This window comes from Neoarius graeffei, chromosome 2, assembly GCF_027579695.1.
Source record: "Neoarius graeffei isolate fNeoGra1 chromosome 2, fNeoGra1.pri, whole genome shotgun sequence".
Taxonomy (NCBI): Eukaryota; Metazoa; Chordata; class Actinopteri; order Siluriformes; family Ariidae; genus Neoarius; species Neoarius graeffei.
In genome coordinates, this window is record NC_083570.1 from 49,192,847 (window position 1) to 49,215,497 (window position 22,651).

The following is a 22,651-nucleotide window of genomic DNA, read 5'->3' on the forward strand; positions in this document are numbered from 1 at the left end:
CACCATAGACTATGCACTATTTAGTAGAGATGAACTGGATATTTTTGGTCTCAGTCACAGCTCAAAACGAAGACTCCATGAAAGAGTGAAACAGTGATAAAGCATTACGTGTAGCCCCCTAAATAAAGAGAAATGCAACTATTCTTCAGTCAGGACTGATCATTTTGGGAGAACAATGATTGGTTGTGTAAACACGGTTTCCCACAGACCAGGTAGCAATTTGTGGTGCTCCACTGTGCCGATGAGGGAATCGTGCGCGGTGGTGTCGTGGCAGTCGGTCATTGGGGTGTATGCAAAGTGTTTACAGCGGGCGGTGTTCAAACACACAGTATTGTTCTTCAGAGTCACCTGCTGGGACCATTTTAAAGCTACAAGAAGCATTTGAGATTATTCAGTTCAATCTAAATTCTTTTAAGTTCTTTAAGAGAAGACCGCTAAAACAATTTTTACCAGAACCCTGCCTGGTTTCATTCCTCGACCCAACTTTACATTACAGGGCAGGCCATTAGTTTGCTGGGCTTGATGTTGGTGGAAAACCTGTCTTAAATTTATGAAAATTACTCACCAAAATTGAAGTTAAAGTTTAGTTTTTTGCCTTTTTGGTGGCAATCTTTCAATCATTCTTTAGTTGACATTCAAGGAATAAACTGCAAAAAACAAGCTGGAGGTTTTTATTTTAAAATATTGAACTCAACACTTACCTCAACCAATACTAAAATAAAATAAATAGTATAATGTAACAAAATAATAATAAAATATAATTAGATGTAAGAAACCACTTAAGGTAACACCAAGACAACTAACAGTAATGAAAAAGCATTACCCTAATTGGTGCAAAGCCTGCATGCCCCATCAGAACATTCAATTCTGCGTGGCTTCCTGAGAAAGAAGAAAAAAAAAAAAAAAAACCCCTCAAGTGCCCTATCGTAAGGGAAGTCATTGGGTTCGGGACCATTTATGGAGATTGGTAAGCAGGCTGCCAGGTGTTCCCCTTGGAGCCTATTCCTGAGGTCTGTTTTAATCTATGGATAAAAAAAGTTTCCATTACATCAAAAAAATATGCAAAGGAATACTGAATTTCTATGTGCTTACCCTATTCATAGCTGAGAAATCCCGCTCGCAATTCTACTTCGCCAGTAAAGCTAATAAAGATGTTTCTTAAAATATTCAGATTTTATGCTTCAGATAGCATCAACTAGGTATCCCCGCAAGTATAACATTTTATTTAGGCTAGTGGGAAATCCTTATTTACTGTGAATGTCAAGCCATTATTAATAACTTGCATGAATGCTGAAGCGGGATAAACGGGATAATGCAATAAGGCCGGTTCCTCGCATCAAGCTGCTACTGTATGCATCAGAATTGGTTTCTAGCCTGACTCAGGGATGTCCGTTTCATGCAAGCCAAGAAGGCTATGATAAAGCTCATCACGAGCACGACGTAGGCTACCTTTTTAAAATAAGGGGTCAGAAGGCGAACCGGGAAGGCTACGTTATTTTTAATTAACCTAACAGGCCTACTTGCAGTCCGGGTATATGCGCAACGGCAGGCCTGTGTACACGCCTCTGTGTGCGCTCGCATGTGCGAACGAGAAGAAAGAGCACTATGAATGAACGGAACGATACGCAATGGAATTTTTTTTTTTTTTTCAAAATCGCGAGTCTGATTATGTGGCGATAGGAATCCATTGTGTGGCGCTGCGCCGCACAATGGTCTATGTATGGGAAACCCTGGTAAAGTAAAGCCTGAGAGCATTCAGCCAACCAGTAACAAACAAACCTCACCTTAGCACTAAAAACAAATGAAGCAGCCTTTATTTGGTCACTGAGCGTACAGGCTACTTTATCCACATGGATGAGTCCATATTCAGTTATTTGAATGTGAATAAAAACTAGAAATCTAAGCATTACTGTAGAGTAATCCCAAGAGTTGCGTGTCTACGTGTATGAAAGAGGGTGTATACAAGGTATGTGACTGCCTGCAGGTTATGAATGATCAGTTGATTCACTGAGCCTGAAATCTATTCAGAATCAGAATGCAGTCATCTCGTGTAGTTTTTTTTTGCGAAAATGCATCTTAACGCAAGACAAAAAGGCACAGGATCATGCGCCACAGGGTCAGTTTAATTATTACAAAACTTTTCAGCCCAGCATCACATTAACTTTACATTTTTTCCCCTCCACAGCCTTTACGATCTGTAAGGCAACCCGTCACAAGTCATTCCTCAGGTTGTGTTTAAAAAGTAAGCAGCACATGGGGTCAAACATTAACCGGTTTTCTACCAAGGCAGCTCGAGGGCTGGTTCAGACCCGGTGCCTAATCTTGAACCAGTTCATTGCATTTCACCAGCCAAAGAACCGACTCCCGGTCAGGAAAACTGGTTCGAAAGAGGCACAAATACTTTGCTGGTTCAGAACCAAGAAATGTTTACATCAGGGGCTGGGATTATCATAACCAATTACAGTGATGTAATGATGTTGGTCTATGGTGTCTAGTCCATGAAAAAGCAAACTGGTTCTTCGAAGGATCACAAGCTCAACCAATTCTGAACCGACACTAGCACCTAATTCACACTGGTGGAAAGGGGGTACATACAAGCTTAATTAAAACTTTCATTACAGCTACAAGGCCTAAACTCCAAAGCGACACTGCTTTCTCTCTATAGGAAAGGGGGGGAAAAAAAAAAAAAAAGGTAATGCAAAAACGACTGTCGCCAGTTACCATGCTGACAACTAATTGTGTCAAAGAGACAGTTACTGTAGCTCAATGTCTCATGTGTCTGCCGTAAAATTAAATTAACGTTCAAATGTGGAATGTGATGCTGCGTGCCAGCTGTGTTGGTCCATCAATTATCTTCTTCTCAAACATGCTTTAGAAAATTTAATTTGTTAGAAGCAGCAGGATTTGTGGAAGGGGATACAGGTCATTTGGTCCAACGACCAATTCTTCCAAAGCCTTTTTCTTTCTTTTTCTTTCGGTCAGTCAGAAAGAAAGAAATTCTCAATGGAATTTGACCAAAGCAAACCATTTTTGCAAAATGAAAACGAAACCGGAAATGATGGGAATCAGCGAGTGTCGACTTCAGGTGCGTTTGGCTGGGGCCACTTGCGGGGAGAGATGGTTTTGATTAGACCAAACTACATAAATCTATACTTGCACTTGCCAGATATCCTTGGTAAGTGCGAGATACGAGCCATGATATGAGAAAGCATGCATTTTCTCAGTCTTTATATAGGCACACTGATGCCTCTAGATCATGTGCAGGTGAGCCTCATTAACAGCAAGAGTCCGCTTGGCATGCTCCGGACTACGTCGAGCAGACTCTCGCACGCGGCTTTGATAGTGCTTAATGTATTCCCTTAAATGAATTATGGGTTGTTTATATCGCGATCTTGTCTCACGTAAAATAATTGATAGTGCGCATGAAAAAGGCTTTGGACGAAATGGTCACTGGACGAAGTGTCCTGATCCTGTGGAAAGGTGTCCATGAGAAGGTTTATATTGCTAGGCTGTGTTTAGCCATAGTGATTCCACTGAGAAGCTCGTCAGCCTGTACACTAGGCAAAACTGACATATTGGGGGGAAGGGGGTGTTAAAACTAGACTGCATTTCTGCAGAGAAAATGCAAAGTGTGCCTGCTGAGCTATAGCAGAACAGCTATCATGCTAAAAGCTAGCATACTAACATGCTACCAGCTAGCATGTTAACATGTTAATGCTAACATGCTAATAGATAACATTCTAACAGCTAGCATTCTAACATGCTAATGATTAACATGCTATTTGTTAAAATTCTAACACTAAGGCCCTGTCCACACGGCAACGGATTCAGGTGAATCCGATACAATTGTTTATCGTTTCGGCCTGGCGTCCACACGGCACCGGCGTTTTGGGTGCCCCAAAACGCAATCTTTTGAGAACGGGTTCCAGAGTGGAAAGATCTGGCAACGTTGCCGTTGCGAAGTCGTCTGGATGAGTAGAACGGATTTGTTTACGATGACGTCACAACCACATGACTGTGCGCTTCACGCCGGGTAGAAGTGTAACGAACTCGATGCGAGTTGTCAACAAATCCTATAACTTGGTTCATGAAACGCGCTTACAAAATATTTTCACTGTGAATATTTATTGTGCAATGGTGCAAAGTGAGAGTCAATCCCGCCAGCAAAAATAAGGAAAAAAAAAAAAAAAGGAGCGATCTCACCTCTTCAGATGTTGGTTTAAGTCCTACAATACATTCCTCAAAAAGGGCATAGAACAACAAATTAATCCATCAACATGTAGCATTCAATTTATTCCGGACCATTAAAGACGCCGCCTTCCGCGTAGAATCATACGTCATCCTCGCCGCCATATTGGATGGGTCAAAGCGGAGAATAAAGATGCCTCATTCATGTGCTGCGTTTAACTGTACCAACAGGTTTACCGTCCAAACGAGATCACATGGGATTACCTTTCACAGGTGAGACTGGAAAATACTTTTCATTGTATTTGGTCATTATAATGTAATTTTATGAACAGATTTTCCTGACTTTGTGGCTAATATGAAGTCTCACGCATAATAGTTTATGCGTATGCGTCCTTACTTCTATTGTTCTGGTGTCTCCGAAGGGACCGTCTTACAGCGCCCCTAGAGGTGTGGCATGTGTATTGCATCGTTTTCAGCAAGCGTTGCGTTGCCATATGGACCTGATATTTTACTGATCGTTGCCCATATGGACGCGATATTTTTTTAAATAACATCTCGTTGCCGTTGTCGTGTGGATGTAGCCTAAGGCTAATATGCTGACAGGCTAACATGCTAATGGCTAGAATGTTAACTTTTAACATGCTAACACACTGAGGGTGACATGCTAACAGCTAACATGCTCAGGCAAACTTGCCAACAGCAAACATGTGAACTTTGCATGCTACCATGCTAATCCTAACATAACATGCTAATGGTGAACACACTAACAACTCGCGAGCTAACAGCAGGCATGATCTCGTAAATGGGTAACATGCTAAAAGCTAGCATGGTAACACGTGAATGCTTATATGCTAACTGCTATCGTGTGTGCATGCAAGTATTCCTAATAAAGTGGCCATTGAGTTGAAGTTGATTTGCTGCCAAAGTCTCAAATGAGCAGATCCTTGCCAAATGAATCATCACCTATGGGGGAAGGGAGGAATGACTCAGTCAAGCTTCCACTGATTAGCGGCAAAATGGACGGATGAAAGGCAAGACAAAGCCGAGTGCGGGTCAGAACCGATATCATGTGTGTGATGGCGATTTGGCCTGAGGTGCCGTATGAAGTTTGGTGGATTTGTGGTGAAGTGTTACTGAGCAAAACTCCATTCATTTGAATGGGGCCAAAAATCAATGGAAGCCTATGGAGGTAAAAAAGAGATGCATGAAAACCAAGGAAAAGACGAGTGCAGATCTCAGATGAGGGGACGGATCTGTGCGGGGACTTGGCCTGAGGCACCAAGTGAAATTTGGTCACTTGGTTTAAAAAAAAAAAAAATTTTATATATATATATATATATATATATATATATATATATATATATATATATATATATATATATATATATATATATATAGAGAGAGAGAGAGAGAGAGAGAGAGAGAGAGAGAGAGAGAGCTTTTCTCCTGAAACACCATTCATTTTCAATGGGGCCAAAAATCAATGCAAGCCTATGGAGGAAAAAGGGATGACCAAAAAGAAAGGAAAAATGAGTGTGGGTCAGAACCAATTGCATGTATGTGTTGGGGGAGTTGGCCTGAAGTATCACATGATGTTTGGTGCATCTGCGATGGAGCATGTCCAAGTAGGACGATTTGATTCATGAGCCCTATTCATTCTCTATGGGGAAAAAAAAACAAAGAAAAACAACAAGAACAAGAGAACAGGCTCGTTGATCCAAAAGCTACATACAAGCACACTACACCACTTCGGGCCAGACGTCTCAGAGTTGGAACGGTGTCTCTATCTCGAACGCCCTAGGAGGAGTAGTGGATCCAAAAAACGTGTCGGAATAAGGTAGAATAAGTAAACTTAAGAACACTGTGCTTGCCTTTGGCTGCTGTGTGCTTGAGCAAGCACACTAATTAATGTGGCCTTGACCCATGTTGCTGTCTTACCTGGATGTGGTCTTGAGAAAGGGCCATCTTTGGCCTGTGTTACTCCGAAACAAAGGAACACCAGAATGCTAGCCACAATCCCTCTGGAAACACACACACACACTCATTTTACTATATTCAGATTAGCAATGAACCTGGATACATCTGGGATTCACAAAGCAATGTCTGGTTACCATTACTTGGTTCAGGGTAAGAGTGGAACAGTAAGGGGTGGGGGATATCATGATCAGATCATCATAGTCTTGATAATGCCCAGTTTCACATACCAACCTTAGCCGAGAATAAGTCATTTGAAGCCATTGAAACAACCGTTTTTTTGTTTTATTTCTTTCTTTTTTTTTTTCCTGTGTGTTTGTATAGTTTGATGTTTGAGTGTTTTTTCCACCGGTTGTGGTATAGCTCCAGACCTAGTTTTGGGTGTCGGTTCCCTCCAGGCCTTGGTTCGCTGTGGGTGATGCCTGTGCTCCCAGCTGTGGACTGCAGTGAGCTCGTTGCTCATTTTACATCATGGTTATCCAGCGCTCTGCGCTTTAACGCTTGGCGTGATGTTCTGAGCGATGTTGCTCGGTGGTGTCGTGGCGGCTGTGCAGGCAGTTTGGGACACACCAGTGCTCTGCATGGCGGAGCTTCTCTGCTTGCTTTGTGGATCCATGGCGTGGTGTTCGAGCGATGTTGTTGACGGCGTCGCGGAGGCGGTGCTGGAGATGTGGGACTTGTTTTCGTGCGCCTTTTGGTGGGACTGTGGCTGCTACACCACGGGAATTACATCCTGACCCTACTTGGTGGACTTTTTACTTTATTTTATTAAATTATATTTTTATTTTTTTTCTTTGTTTATTATTGTAAAGCGTCCTTGAGTTTCTTGAAAGGCGCTATATAAATTTAACTTATTTTTTTTTAGCATTTGGTTGCCATGGAACAACCCAGACACTTAATGGCAGTCCTGCTAGTTTTCAGCATTTTTCCCCCACCACTGTTTTAACCAGATCTCAATTAGCATAAGAACCTGTTCCACTAGACAATCCAGAACATGCTAAAGTAATACACATAATCCTTCCAGAAAGCAGCCAGGTTACTGATGAGAAACTCCCATTCCTGTGTACTCGTCCCATTTCCAGTCTACACACAATCACAGCCAAGTTTACAGAAGAGCAGAATGAAGCCTAATAGGATTGCTGGAGCTTCAGGTCAGGGTCACCGTGTTTAAACAAATAAACAACATGAACACGGTTAGTGTTTAAAAACACATGGCTCGTGTGCCCACATACCTCTTAGTGTTGTATGCAGTGTCCTGTGGAGTCTCCTCCAGCAAGGTCACATAAACCAGTGCACATGTGAGGATGAATAATACAGTCAGGGTGTGCGCTCTCCTGTACAGTACAGACAGACAAAATGCAAAAATAAAAGGGTGTGAGCAAGTTCTTACTAAATGTTGACTTTGTGGGATTTCTCCAAATCACAACTGGTGAGTGATTTCTCCTGTTGCAGATGTAGAGCATAGGTACGAGTTGAGCACACGGCACAGCTGACCAACACACAGGAATCACAATGTTAATGCCACACGAAGGTCTCTCTTACTTCGTAACCTAGAAAGCTCGTTAAAGTCCAGGTAAAAGAATAGAATTGGCCTTTAACAATCAGGGCAACCTCTTCAAATTTCAACATTTCAGGAGTGTCCCCCCAAAAATAAATAAATAAACCCGAAACCCTAGCAGGGTGCAAGAACAATAACAGCAGTTACCCCCAGGAAGGTGGGAAGATGTTTTTACATCGGGGCATTCTAACTTTAAAGGGCACATCTTGGGTAAATTCAGGAGCAAGCTCAATGTAATTCTCCCATTTTATATTAAACTTTGGTCAAATATCCGTCACATTTTGCGCAATTTTTTTTACCCTGCGCAATACCAGAAAAATTCAGTTGAAATCAAGCCATTTGAGGCGAATTGGTCCGCCTCTGAAAAAACTTGCCATTTGGATTTCCCAGGAAACATTGATTTTCGTGACGTCACGTGCGGGACGCCTCCTTCTGAGTCCTACGTCAGCGCTGGTTTGTTTATGAGAAAACGACCTGGTGGTTTTCTGCAAATTTCTTCAACGTTATCACGTAATTATTAAAATGGTTAACAGATGTATCGTAGGAGGGTGTAGCAACACCAATCTTGATGGGATTAGTACTCATCGTTTCCCAAAAGACCGGACAATGAGAGAGAAATGGGAGCGCTTGGTCTACACAGGCTGTGCACTGAAACCGTGCAAAGCTCTCGCAGCCTGCTGGCGCTTCCGCAGGTGATGTCACGATTCTGGCTCCAGACTCCCTTGGGATTTTTCCAGACCCATTCTGAGATTTTTTTCTGCTGTAGACAGATGGCCTTGTGCAAAATTACCCTTCTAGAGGAGTGTGTAAAGAGACATACTTTCATATATTAAAAAAAAGGAAATTGGTCCAGGATATGCACTTTAAGCAGCAAATATGTGGCATGCACTATGACACCAACGATAGTCAATCATTTTTCGTTTTAACAGAATGTGTGTTGATTAACCATTTATACCATGGTGCGCTTAAATTACTGAATCAGAAGGTATCGATTCATTTTCATAACAAATCACAGGTTTATGTTAAAACGCTTCAAGTGTGTCATGATTCCTATAGTAACAGCACATTCACATAATCTAAGCTTAATAAACAGATTAAAAACAAATGTTTAACAACAAAGAAAAAAAAGTACAATTGTTGATATGGGGAAGTTTTCTGTAAGGTAATGGTTTCCTGCATTATAAACAGTCATTTCCTCACCAGGATCTCCTTGGCTCGCCCTTCTGAAGAAAAGCTTTTCATGTTACTTCGAAACCGGAAAGCACACATTCCTGTCCTGAAGACTCGAGCCTCAGACATTCCATAAAAAAGTACAAGGGGTTATCCCTTAATTTAAAAACCGTCATTGCTGCCAACTCTGACATACGAACTTAATTTCTGTATTTGTTTATCTACATTATGATGACAGCAGGTGCAGTTAAAGCAATCCTGCGTCCTGGCTCATTACTTCCCCTGCCCCCTTCTACTCCTGCATCTATCCAGCTTCAAGTCTTTAACCAGCCTGAGCACACCGTTTCTGCCGAGTAGGTCAGACAGCAAAAAAAAAAAAAAAAAAGCCAACGTAAAAGCTAGCGTCCTCAAATGCTCCCTAAGGCGACAGACGAGTACACCACTAGCCGACAGGACACTTTTACTCCCTTCAATAAGGAGCACAGCTTGAGCTTGATAAGCAAGCGAGCCAAGAAAGGTTTCTACGCTCTCTTTAAATGCTTTTAGCTCTTGCATGTATGTGCTCAAAACACAATTCAGTTTTACATACGCTAACAACCCAACATACGTTTATTATTCACTCATCAAGAAATACAATAGTGCTGCGAGAGTTTAAGTGCACTCTGTAGATAGCGTGACTGTTTATACTCTGCCAGTGGTAAGTGGATGGCACAACCCGAGTCGCCATGACGCACGTTTTAAAGTCATCATAATTTGAAGTGAAGAATTGAGTGTGTGCTACAACGGCCACCAAATCCAGCAACTCAAACTAATGCCGTGTTCTCATATGGACAATGTAAAAATAAATAAATAAAGTAATTGTGTGGCAATGCGGAACAAGTTCCACACAATAAGTTGCAGAACTGTGATTGCTGCTACGGTGGTAGCATCTACTTTGAATAATTTACCTGCCAAAATTAAAGACATAAGAAAAAGAACACAGAAGGGTAATATTTAAAAAAAAAAAAAAAAAGTGTGCATTAGTCAGGTCTTGGATAGTAGAGAGTCTCTTCTAGGTGCTTGCTCTTTGTAGAACAAGTACATGAAACAAAAATATAGCTTTTCGCGTTCCAGTAGAAAATAACGTTCGTTTATTCACAGAGATGCCGGTCACTCAGTGCGTTTACATGCACATAGAGAAAATCGAATTTCTGCTGTAGCTCGACTGAAATCGAAGTTCTAAATGGCATGGAAACACCTTAGTTCGGCTGAAATCGAACCGAACTGGATTTCTCGTAATCGAGCTACGCGACCTAGATTATGCGATTGTAGCCAGGCTACTTAGTGCATGTAAACCCTATCAAGCTACTTACTTCAGCACTGCCCCTTCCGGAAGTGACGAGACCACAAGCGGGGAAACACAACAGCCTCGGTCGGCATGACAACAGTAGTAGTAGCAGCGAGCAGCAGAAGAGAACACGGAACTGATAACTTTGTTTATACTCTTGAATAGCTCTTCATGACGACAACCGGAAGTGTACCAACACGATGGGGCGTGTAGCGCCACCTGTGGCTCGGGTGCACAATGTACCTCACACAATAGCTCGATTTCCTTGTGCGCATGTAGGATTGGATTTCTCTGGCACCCCTGCTGGGACCCTTAGCTCGATTACCGACAGTAGCTCAAATCTGGATGTGCATGTAAACGCACTGACTATTAATAAGGAAATTCTTGGTTTACTAGTACAAGATGCATGAAGGCACAATGACGCTCCACTCTGACCAAATAACTCCCTGGTCTTTATACCTGTGCACTCCATATTATAGCCTATAGAGGACTTTCACTGACATCACAGATTTTTGTCCATCATGTGATGATGCCCTTTATTGTCACTAGTCACATGTACCAGCGAAATTAGCCGTCAACCTGTCCGTACATATACAACATACAATTGACAGGGTAGACAGGACAGGAAGACAGAGATAAAGATAAAAAGGAAACACAACATGAGGAGAGATAAGGAGGAAGAAAAAAACCCACACTATGCTCCTGTCAGGAGTACAGTGTGGGAACATTTAAAAAACCTTTGCATAAGCACACAACACAAGTACACTTTAAACACGGGACTTGGGGGGGGGGGGGGGGGGGGGGGGGGGGGGAGTCAAGGGTAAGGGAGGAGGTAATCCAGTGCAAGCAAGCAGCCGTCCGCTCCTGCAGCCTTGAACGCGCTGGTCACGCACCCGCTTGTCACACTAGGGGTAAAAATAGCGACCGCGGAGAGTTAGAGAGGAATGCGAGTGTCTCCCGGCAGTGACCTTCAGGGGGAAATGTTTCCTCAGCAATGGGCTGAACCAAGGCCGGTGCTGTCTCAGGGTGCCAAATGTTGATAAGATATGAATTGCTTGGTCTTTCCAGACGCAGTCTTTGCATGTCCACACCGCTCGTCCATATCTGTCCATTCTATTCAAATTGATCTCCGAAAAACATTCCTTGCAAAGCTGAAAGCTGCTCCGAGATAACCATTTTGTGGTTAAAGTTCTGAATGTACCCTGCCTTTCGCCCATAGTCAGCTGGGACAGGCTCCAGCTTGCCTGCGACCCTGTAGAAGGATAAAGCGGCTAGAGATAATGAGATGAGATGAGTTCTGAATGTCCACAGTCTGAGCGCCAACAGCTTTGCCCACCACTCCAATCATATAGGGCAGCTTTGTGGGGCTTTGAACAGCTGTCACCGTTGTCTGATTTCCTCGATATACCAGGGCAATGCCTAATCCAATCAGCAAAAGTCCTGTAATCATGGTTCCGAATAGGTAGATATCTTCAACGTCCTCCACAGAAAGAATCGCCAGGCACACGACCCGCCACTGCTCCCACACGTCCATCAGGTAACCAGCCGCAAACGTTCCGGCAGGACAAACGGGTTCCCCCAAACCCAAACTTCTCGTCAAGAACACTGTCAATTTCGTTAGGAGACCAGTTTATCAATTCCATGCTTTTTTTTTTTTTAAGTTTAGAAAGTAATGCAGGAAGAGTCTCTTCAAAAAGTACAGCAGACGAGACAAGACACAGAAGCACAAGCAGGGAAAAAAAAAAGGAGGGAGAGCAGAAAATGCGACCGCCTTCCGTGGAAGCACGGAGAGAAAAAAAAAAAAAAAAAAAAAGTCCACTATACTGCCAGGGAAACAAAGAACCATAGCCACGACAGGTAATAAAGAAAACCGAGACGACTGCAGTCAGTACAATCTCTCTAACGATAAATTTATTTCATACCAGCAGCTCACATTACATCCAAAAGCTGAATCATACAGGCATCACAGAGCCATACAAGTTTACCCACAAATGTATTTATTTATTTATTCTAAACTAAAGACTTTGAACATGAGCTAATTTTATCCCTAGTCTATCCCCAATGAGCGAGCCTGTGGTGATGGTGGGAAGGAAAAACTCCCTCAGACGACATGAAGAAACCTCGAGAGGAACCAGACTCAAGAGAACCCATCCTCATTTGGGTGATGACAGATAACATGATTATAAATAACTCTTCTATAACAGTGTCCCGTGGAGTCACAAAGTATAACTGTGTAACCAGGAAATTCATTATAGTTTTAACATGAAGTCCGTTTTGTTGAAGTTATAACCTGTTCATTGATGGAAACTTGAGTGCAAAATGCAAAGCCCGCCATGCAACATGGCCAGATATACAAATCTAGAGTTACAATGACGCCACATGAAAGTCCTCTATATGGGGAGCATCACCACGAAATGACTCCAGTGTTGCAAAAGTTCACGGTTTCTAATTTTGCCGTGAACACATTTTAATCTATAACGCATCAGTCACCAAAAGATTGTACTGTAATACATCTCATTATCTGTAGCCGCTTTATCCTGTTCTACAGGGTCGCAGGCAAGCTGGAGCCTATCCCAGCTGACTATGGGCGAAAGGCGGGGTACACCCTGGACAAGTCGCCAGGTCATCACAGGGCTGACACAGGCCAAGTTTACATTAGACTGTATCTGTCACGTTTTCTTCGCGGATGCACTGTCCGTTTACATTAAAACGCCTGGAAACGGGAATCCGCCAGGGTCCACGTATTCAATCCAGATCGTGTCTGGTCCGGTGCTGTGCAAACATTGAGAATACGCGGATACTGATGCAAATACTGCCCATTGTGTAGTTATGATTGTCTTTAGGCTTGCCATCCTTCCACTTGCAAGTGGTAAGTGATATGCGCTGGGATCACACACACAGCGGCTCAGTCCCGAATCACTGCTCGTGCGCTTCATTCGCGCGCTCTGAGCTGCGCAGGGCCGGAGTGCGCACCCTCCAGAGGGCACTCGCTGTTCAGGCCGAAGTGATTTGGAGCGCAGGATGCCTGCGGAGCCGAGCTTATCCGTGTATTGGCGTTGCTGTGTGCACGCGAATCGTGTATTGGCGTTGCTGTGTGCACGCGAATCGTTTTAAAAACGTTAATCTGATGATCCGCTGATACGGTCTAATGTAAACCCCACCACAGACAACCATTCACACTCACATTCACACCTACGGTCAATTTAGAGTCACCAGTTAACCTAACCTGCATGTCTTTGGACTGTGGGGGAAACTGGAGCACCCGGAGGAAAACCCACGCGGACACGGGGAGAACATGCAAACTCCACAGAGAAAGGCCCTCGCCGGCCACGGGGCTCGAACCCGGACCTTCTTGCTGTGAGGCGACAGCGCTAACCACTACACCACCGTGCCGCCCACATTTTTGCTATTGATGTTTGTAATATGCAACTGAGAAAAAAAAAAAAAAAATTCTCACTGTTAATCCTAAAGGTTCCAGACAATTTTGATACGAGGGTGTCCGAAATACCAGGACCCAAGGGGAATGTGTTACATAGAGCATGTACATGTTGAGCGTATATGTACGTGTAGTTTTACTTGCATTATATCCTGAATTTTTGGACACCATGTATAGTGGCCTCTTTTCTTTTACCAAATCAAATTACAGTTTGATCCATATCGTGCGGCCAAAGAGTCGACGTAATTGCAGCATCAAAGTCTGCACTACATGACTCGCTAATCCCTATACAAGTACACAAAACACACTATACAGCCAAAAGTATATGTGCACACCTGGCTATCACACTTGTATTGTAACTTGTTTGCAGCCAACATGCCCCTGCCATACAAAGAGGAAAAACAAGGCTGGGGCACCACAGAGAGAGAAAGAGCAAGCGGAGGTGAGAAAGACAGAAAAGGAACTACCGCCAGAAACTCATCCTGTTGAGGATGGAGCTCGCCAAGCTGAGAGAAAAATCACCGGACAGAGTGGCTACGTATGCTGCAGTCACTGCAGGAAATCCGTCTGAATGAGCACGACAATGCCAGATGGCTTCGGTCACATCTCGGCAACAAGGGAGAAGATCTCCAGCAGACTGAATGTATGAAATGCTCGCTCTTTAGCGCAGAAGATTTTCTGTGCTTGCTCTAAAACAATATAAAGAGCAGAATATCAGAGACACATCAATGCGTTGATGTCTTAAAAGTCATTCTGGACCAATTTCGTTAGTTTTTTTTTTTATATGAAAGTATGTCTCTTTACAGCCCTGTGATGACCTGGCGACTTGTCCAGGGTGTACCCTGCCTTTCGCCCGTAGTCAGCTGGGATAGGCTCCAGCTTGCCTGCGACCCTGTAGAAGGATAAAGCGGCTAGAGATAATGAGATGAGATGTCTCTTTACACGCTCATCCAGAAGGGTAATCTTGCACAAGGCCGTCTGTCTACAGCAGAATAAATAAATAAAAACGCGTCTGGAAAAATCCCAAGGGAGTCTGGAGCCAGATTCGTGACGTCACCTGCGGAAGTGCCAGCAGGCTGCGGGAGCTTTGCACGGTTTCAGTGCACAGCCTGTGTAGACCAAGCGCTCCCATTTCTCTCTCATTGTCCGGTCTTTTGGGAAACGATGAGCACTAATCCCATCAAGATTGGTGTTGCTACACCCTCCTACGATACATCTGTTAACCATTTTAATAATTGCGTGATAACGTTGAAGAAATTTGCAGAAAACTACCAGGTCGTTTTCTCATAAACAAACCAGCGCTGACGTAGGATTCAGAGGGAGGCGTCCCGCATGCGACGTCATGAAAATCAAATGTTTCCCGGGAAATCCAAATGCCAAGTTTTTTCAGAGGCGGACCAATTCGCCTCAAATGGCTCGATTTCAACTGAATTTTTCTGGCATTGCGCAAGGTAAAAAAAATTGCACAAAATGCAGAATGTTACAGATATTTGACCAAAGTTTAATATAAAATAGGAGAATTACATTGATCCATCTTGCTCCTGAATTTACCCGTGATATGCCCTTTAAAGCTTTAGCCATCACTCGTCTTTGTATTGACCGTAGATTCGCTTTACTGTCTCTGCTGATAATACAAGGATTGCAGTTCCCGTTTAATAGCTTTTGACATGCTATTGTGCTTTTATTTTACTTTTATTTCTTGTTACCATTTGACTTATCTTGGCAAAGCTTAATCAAATAAACTGAAACACTCTCTCGAGGGGATTTGTATAGCTCATCTCTGGCTTGAGTTCAGTTTTCTTGGAAGAAAGTTCACAGGTTTTATATCAAGGGTAAGTGCGTAAAATCAATCTTAAATGGGGGCAATTGAGGGTTTTATAGCACAATATATCCTTTTTGAACGTGTCCTCCTTTGCTCTCATCATAACCTCCACTAGATTTTGGAGCAGGCGGGGTTCCCGCTGGCGCTCGTCATTGACGAGCATAATCCATCAGTGATGAAGAGAAAAGTACTAGCAGTAGTCACGGTGACGAATGCATGTATCATAAGTCACCTTTTATAGAAACCCCTCCACAAACCCCTCCATTTGCCGAAATCCAACCCCAGTGAAGAGACCATGAGAAGCCAGAGTGTAAACAATGAGCACGTGCTTGTGACCAATGAAAAAAAAAAAAAAAAAAAAAAAGTTGACAAAGTGAGCGCCAAGCTTTTGACCAATCACGATGCGTCTTCACCGGCCTGGTGGTGTAATTATTTGTGTGTGAACCGCAGTCTAAACTGACGAAGTTTTTTGGTTGGGCTTCTTGAAGCACCAACGATGATTTAAGGGCCAAAACAAGCACAGGGGAGGCACACTCGGAGCCCTGACCATCCCTGAGCACATGGGGCAGTGTCAGTAATACAGGGTTGGTGTTTTGGTTTTTTTTTTTAAAAAAGGGGTGCCAAAGTGATGGTGGTGTAGTGGTTAGCACCGTCACCTCACAGCAAGAAGGTCCGGGTTCGAGCCCAGCAGCCGGCAAGGGCCTTTCTGTGTGGAGTTTGCATGTTCTCCCCGTGGGTTTCCTCCGGGTGCTCCGGTTTCCCCCACAGTCCAAAGACATGCAGGTTAGGTTAACTGGTGACTCTAAATTGAGCGTAGGTGTGAATGTGAGTGTGAATGGTTGTCTGTGTCTGTCAGCCCTGTGATGACCTGGCGACTTGTCCAGGGTGTACCCCGCCTTTCGCCCGTAGTCAGCTGGGATAGGCTCCAGCTTGCCTGCGACCCTGTAGAACAGGATAAGCGGCTAGAGATGGATGGATGCCAAAGTGCTGTCAGCCAGCAAGCGACTGAAGGGAGCTACATTTCGGGGGACATGGCATGTCGAGTTCCTGTGGCGAACATTGTGGCATTGTTAGACCCCATCACTTGGGGCTATAGCCCAGGGTATTTTCACCCTCAAATAAATAATTTTAAAAATGAAAGAAAAAAAAAGAGATTAATAGAAAACAACTGGCTATGCCATCTGGGATTTTGAATGTTGTAATAATGTAGCTTAGAATTTGTCTCTTTGCAGTCCTAAAGGAGAGACATGAAAGTAAATGCTAACAAAACAGCCTTCATTATGTTGAGTTTTGCTGAAAAAAAAAAAAAAAGAAGAGGCAAGTGTGGCAGTCAAAGTCTAGAGAAGAACTGCGGATGCCCAGTAACACTTACAGCTACTTTCCTCATAAAACCGAACAAACTGTACCTGAGACTTTTTTTTTAAGCAAACGGCACTCACACCAAACATCGACTTTGTTTCGTTTATTACTCTTTATAGAGTGGCAGCTACAATCATCAACACCTTTTTGGATTTACCAATAAATAATTTTACAAAGGTGAGTTCAGTTACAACAGTTATTATTGGTTAAATCAATCAGCCAGAAGACACCCCCCCCCTCGCCCTTTTATATCTAAACACGCGTTTGAGAAGTCACGTGAGGTGTCGATAATAGTGATCACTTTCACTGGTGTCCACCATTATCGACACCCTGTGGAATTAAGGGACATGAGAGCAATTCCAGCGTTATGGACGCGACACTTGAACTCAAAATGGCAACAAATGACCCAGTGCATGTTTTATTGTCTCCCAGTATTTAAACAGGTGTTGCATATTTTAAGGCTGTACCATACTGGAGAAGTGATAGAACAAGAACAATTCCCATAGTACATCTAGGGCATGCCAGAAAATGCCAATAAAAGATGCGTTATGGATGTGACAGAAGTAGCATCACTTTTCTTGGGTGACTGTACATTTTTATCAAACTCTGAAATTGTAAACCTAATGTCGAAATGGAGATATCCATTTGATAGACGGGTCCAAGGTGAATATTAAAAAAATCTTTGTTTAAAATATTTTGTATTTCATGCAGAGTTTCGGAAGGAAAAGTCAGCGTTATGGATGTGACGAAATTCCGTTATGGATGTGACACGTCTGAAATAGACATGGCATATGTTTAGAAAAATCAGCAATTTAACCACCATAACCCTTTGAAAAACTCTCTAAATATCAGCTAAAACTATTAAAGTTCTTAAATAATATTTAGGATAACTATTGTTTTGCTGTTTTGTGGATTTCAGCATACATTTCTGTGGCTTGTGGCAATAATATAGAATTGTACATGATCAAAGTTGATTTTAGCTTGGGTTTTACATTATAAGAAAGACTGACCGTGACATTAGGTGACTAAAATGTGACAAATTGGTTCAACTTATTCACATCTGTAAAATACAGGCCTAGGTGATATCTCTGGGAGTGATTTTGATGTATTACATGTTGCTTTATTTTTGCATGGTGAGGTTGACATTTACATGGAATTGCCCATTTACAACTGTTATGTATCGATCTTTGTGTAACGTTGTTGAAGCACATGAAGTACTTTTTTTTTTTTAAATAAATATTTTTTTAAAAAGTGCTGTGATTTATAATTATTTTTCTAATCCATAACAGAATGGAATATTTATAGCGTATTTGGAATCCTATTGTAATAAAATTAGACCAGAATTAAATTCCTAGCTTATATATTTAAAAAAATAAATAAAAAGAAATTACATGCTTGAAATAGTTTTTTTTTTTCCTCAGTTTGTTGTAAATATCCAGCACATATTACACTATCAGTAGACATTTTATATTTTGGTTTGAGGAATGACATGCGATCTTTGACCTGGATTTTCATGTGGTTACAATGTCAATTGCCTGTTGACATTTACTGGTAAACTACAAAACGAGAAATTAATACAAACAGCAACAAAAGATTAACAAAAATGTGATCTACAAAAACACTTAGAAAGTGGAACAAAAAGATTTTCTGATGCAGGTTCAACATTATCACTTCATTTGTTTACAAACATTAGAATTACTCCCTCATTTATGTATCAATATTTTGTACTAAAAATCTATGTAAAACAAATTTTAAATTATTTCCGTAAGCACTGACACCGATATATTTTATATAAAATATATTTTGTACTAAATACAAGTCTACGTAAAACATTTTAAATAAAAACCACGTTTTGTGAACTTAACACCACATACCTATTTTTATTTATAAATAATTATCTGAGTGTCACTAGCTCTGGACAAAAGGTGTCGCTAGTGCTGGACAAAAGGTGTCGATAAGCGCGGAACGGTGCCGCTAGTGCTGGACAAAAGGTGTCGATAAGCGCAGAACGGTGCCGCTAGTGCTGGACAAAAGGTGTCGATAAGCGCCGAACGGTGTCGCTAGTGCTGGACAAAAGGTAAGCACCGAACGGTGTCGCTAGTGCTGGACAAAAGGTAAGCGCCGAACGGTGTCGCTAGTGCTGGACAAAAGGTAAGCGCCGAACGGTGCCGCTAGTGCTGGACAAAAGGTAAGCGCCGAACGGTGCCGCTAGTGCTGGACAAAAGGTGTCGATAAGCGCCGAACGGTGCCGCTAGTGCTGGACAAAAGGTGTCGATAAGCGCCGAACGGTGCCGCTAGTGCTGGACAAAAGGTGTCGATAAGCGCCGAACGGTGCCGCTAGTGCTGGACAAAAGGTGTCGATAAGCGCCGAACGGTGTCGCTAGTGCTGGACAAAAGGTGTCGATAAGCGCGGAACGGTGTCGCTAGTGCTGGACAAAAGGTGTCGATAAGCGCGGAACGGTGTCGCTAGTGCTGGACAAAAGGTGTCGATAAGCGCCGAACGGTGTCGCTAGTGCTGGACAAAAGGTGTCGATAAGCGCGGAACGGTGTCGCTAGTGCTGGACAAAAGGTGTCGATAAGCGCGGAACGGTGTCGCTAGTGCTGGACAAAAGGTGTCGATAAGCGCGGAACGGTGTCGCTAGTGCTGGACAAAAGGTGTCGATAAGCGCGGAACGGTGTCGCTAGTGCTGGACAAAAGGTGTCGATAAGCGCGGAACGGTGTCGCTAGTGCTGGACAAAAGGTGTCGATAAGCGCGGAACGGTGTCGCTAGTGCTGGACAAAAGGTGTCGATAAGCGCGGAACGGTGTCGCTAGTGCTGGACAAAAGGTGTCGATAAGCGCGGAACGGTGTCGCTAGTGCTGGACAAAAGGTGTCGATAAGCGCGGAACGGTGTCGCTAGTGCTGGACAAAAGGTGTCGATAAGCGCGGAACGGTGTCGCTAGTGCTGGACAAAAGGTGTCGATAAGCGCAGAACGGTGTCGCTAGTGCTGGACAAAAGGTGTCGATAAGCGCCGAACGGTGCCGCTAGTGCTGGACAAAAGGTGTCGATAAGCGCCGAACGGTGCCGCTAGTGCTGGACAAAAGGTGTCGATAAGCGCCGAACGGTGTCGCTAGTGCTGGACAAAAGGTGTCGATAAGCGCCGAACGGTGTCGCTAGTGCTGGACAAAAGGTGTCGATAAGCGCAGAACGGTGTCGCTAGTGCTGGACAAAAGGTGTCAATAAGCACAGAACGGTGTCGCTAGTGCTGGACAAAAGGTGTCGATAAGCGCGGAACGGTGTCGCTAGTGCTGGACAAAAGGTGTCAATAAGCACAGAACGGTGTCGCTAGTGCTGGACAAAAGGTGTCAATAAGCACAGAACGGTGCCGCTAGTGCTGGACAAAAGGTGTCGATAAGCGCGGAACGGTGTCGCTAGTGCTGGACAAAAGGTGTCGATAAGCGCAGAACGGTGTCGCTAGTGCTGGACAAAAGGTGTCGATAAGCGCAGAACGGTGTCGCTAGTGCTGGACAAAAGGTGTCAATAAGCACAGAACGGTGTCGCTAGTGCTGGACAAAAGGTGTCGATAAGCGCGGAACGGTGTCGCTAGTGCTGGACAAAAGGTGTCAATAAGCACAGAACGGTGTCGCTAGTGCTGGACAAAAGGTGTCAATAAGCACAGAACGGTGCCGCTAGTGCTGGACAAAAGGTGTCGATAAGCGCGGAACGGTGTCGCTAGTGCTGGACAAAAGGTGTCGATAAGCGCGGAACGGTGTCGCTAGTGCTGGACAAAAGGTGTCAATAAGCACAGAACGGTGTCGCTAGTGCTGGACAAAAGGTGTCGATAAGCACAGAACGGTGTCGCTAGTGCTGGACAAAAGGTGTCGATAAGCGCAGAACGGTGTCGCTAGTGCTGGACAAAAGGTGTCAATAAGCACAGAACGGTGTCGCTAGTGCTGGACAAAAGGTGTCGATAAGCGCAGAACGGTGTCGCTAGTGCTGGACAAAAGGTGTCAATAAGCACAGAACGGTGTCGCTAGTGCTGGACAAAAGGTGTCGATAAGCGCAGAACGGTGTCGCTAGTGCTGGACAAAAGGTGTCGATAAGCGCAGAACGGTGTCGCTAGTGCTGGACAAAAGGTGTCGATAAGCGCAGAACGGTGTCGCTAGTGCTGGACAAAAGGTGTCAATAAGCACAGAACGGTGCCGCTAGTGCTGGACAAAAGGTGTCGATAAGCACGGAACGGTGCCGCTAGTGCTGGACAAAAGGTGTCGATAAGCGCAGAACGGTGTCGATAATTGTGGAACAGTATCACGTGATCTGATACTCCAAGTAATCAACTTTTTTTTTCCAGTAGAATTTTGAGTAATTATTTATGCACTGAAAGACTTGACTTTTACAAAGGCCTAAAGATGGTTAAGGTGTCGATAATTGTTACCGCCATGTAGAAACAGCACTTCTCTGCATGTGTCCAAGACCTATAACGTGCGCACGCGCCACACACGCGCCACACACATTGAGAGTTACTAGAGCGGCTGTGTGGGGCAGAGCGGCTCCGCTCAGTTTCCTTACCAGAAGAAAGTGTTGGTTCCGTCGTCAAACACCTCGCTCTCGGTGCTCCGTTTGGCAGGTCTGACTCTGACCGCCGCCTCGGGAGCGGCTCCGGTTACCGGCGGCTCTGCCGGCCCGTTAGTGACCTGCTGCTCCTCCACCGCAGCTCTGCCAACAAAGGCCAAGGTGCTGCTCTTCCTCGGCTCGGGTTTGGCCATGTTTTATTTTTCGTTAATTTCACGGTGTAAACTGCACAGCCGAGTCCAGAATAAACCCCCCTCTCTCTCTCTCTCTCTCTCCACTGCAGCCTCCTCACTCCCTCCCTCACTCCCCTGTGGAAGCGCGCGCCTGAGGAACTGAATTAGATGAAACTTCTCCCATTTGTTTGCTAATTAATTAACACCGTGCGCGAGACTGTAACTCGGGAACGCTTCATTTTAAAACTGCACGTGCACAAGCGCCTGGTAACGTGTTCATCCGGTTTTAATGTCGCTCTGTGGCACCGCGGTGCTGGAGAGCCGCCTCGCTTCAAGCCCTTTATGTCGCCTAATTAACCCTCTTTAATAATGCATTCACTCACTCACTCACACATTTAACACGCAAACAACCTCAAGGTTATTAAAACTACCATCTTACTGGACTGTTGCTTTAGTGTCACAAACAGGCCACTAATCCCTTCCTTCCGTTAATCCCGACGGCTCTCGGATTATTGACTGAATGAAAGCAGGCGGCTTGTCAATAACTCTGCTGTCGCCTCCGGAGCAGCAGCAGCTGCAGATTCATCACCCGAGCAATGAGGTGAAAGTGTCCAGACAGCAGCTATATCGCGTGTTCTGACGTCACTTCCTCCTCAGAAGAACACAAGGGAGCATTCGAGGGCATTATACTGCGTTCAGATTGCGCAGACGTTGCGCAAAACTAGCCTACTTCTGCTAACCTTTGACCTTGACTGTCATACCTGATGATTTGTCCTGCCTTGTGGAACTGTCCTTAAGATTGAGAAATAGGCTGTGCTGTTTACATCATTTCCCTCCACACGAAACTATAATGTGGAGCAATGAAAATATTACTCAAAGGAACAAACCTTTATTTGTCACATGCACACTTCAATCAGTGGGGGAAGCAAGAAGGTCCGGGTTCGAGCCCTGTGGCCGGCGAGGGCCTTTCTGTGCGGAGTTTGCATGTTCTCCCCGTGTCCGCGTGGGTTTCCTCCGGGTGCTCCGGTTTCCCCCACAGTCCAAAGACATGCAGGTTAGGTTAACTGGTGACTCTAAATTGGCCGTAGGTG

General features: G+C 44.0%; 1 protein-coding gene across 1 annotated transcript in view; it reads right to left on the reverse strand.

The window, feature by feature from the left end:
• Positions 1 to 22,181, reverse strand: part of ptdss2 (phosphatidylserine synthase 2) — a 41,888-nt gene extending 19,707 nt beyond the window's left edge. Inside the window, exons 1-3 of the mRNA XM_060914366.1 lie at positions 21,385 to 22,181; positions 7,395 to 7,496; positions 6,127 to 6,209 (exon numbers count right to left, since the gene is read on the reverse strand). Coding sequence (XP_060770349.1) covers positions 6,127 to 6,209; positions 7,395 to 7,496; positions 21,385 to 21,581 — 382 coding nt within the window. The 5' untranslated portion in view covers positions 21,582 to 22,181. The remainder of the gene's footprint in view (positions 1 to 6,126; positions 6,210 to 7,394; positions 7,497 to 21,384) is intronic.
• Positions 22,182 to 22,651: the final 470 nt, after the last annotated feature.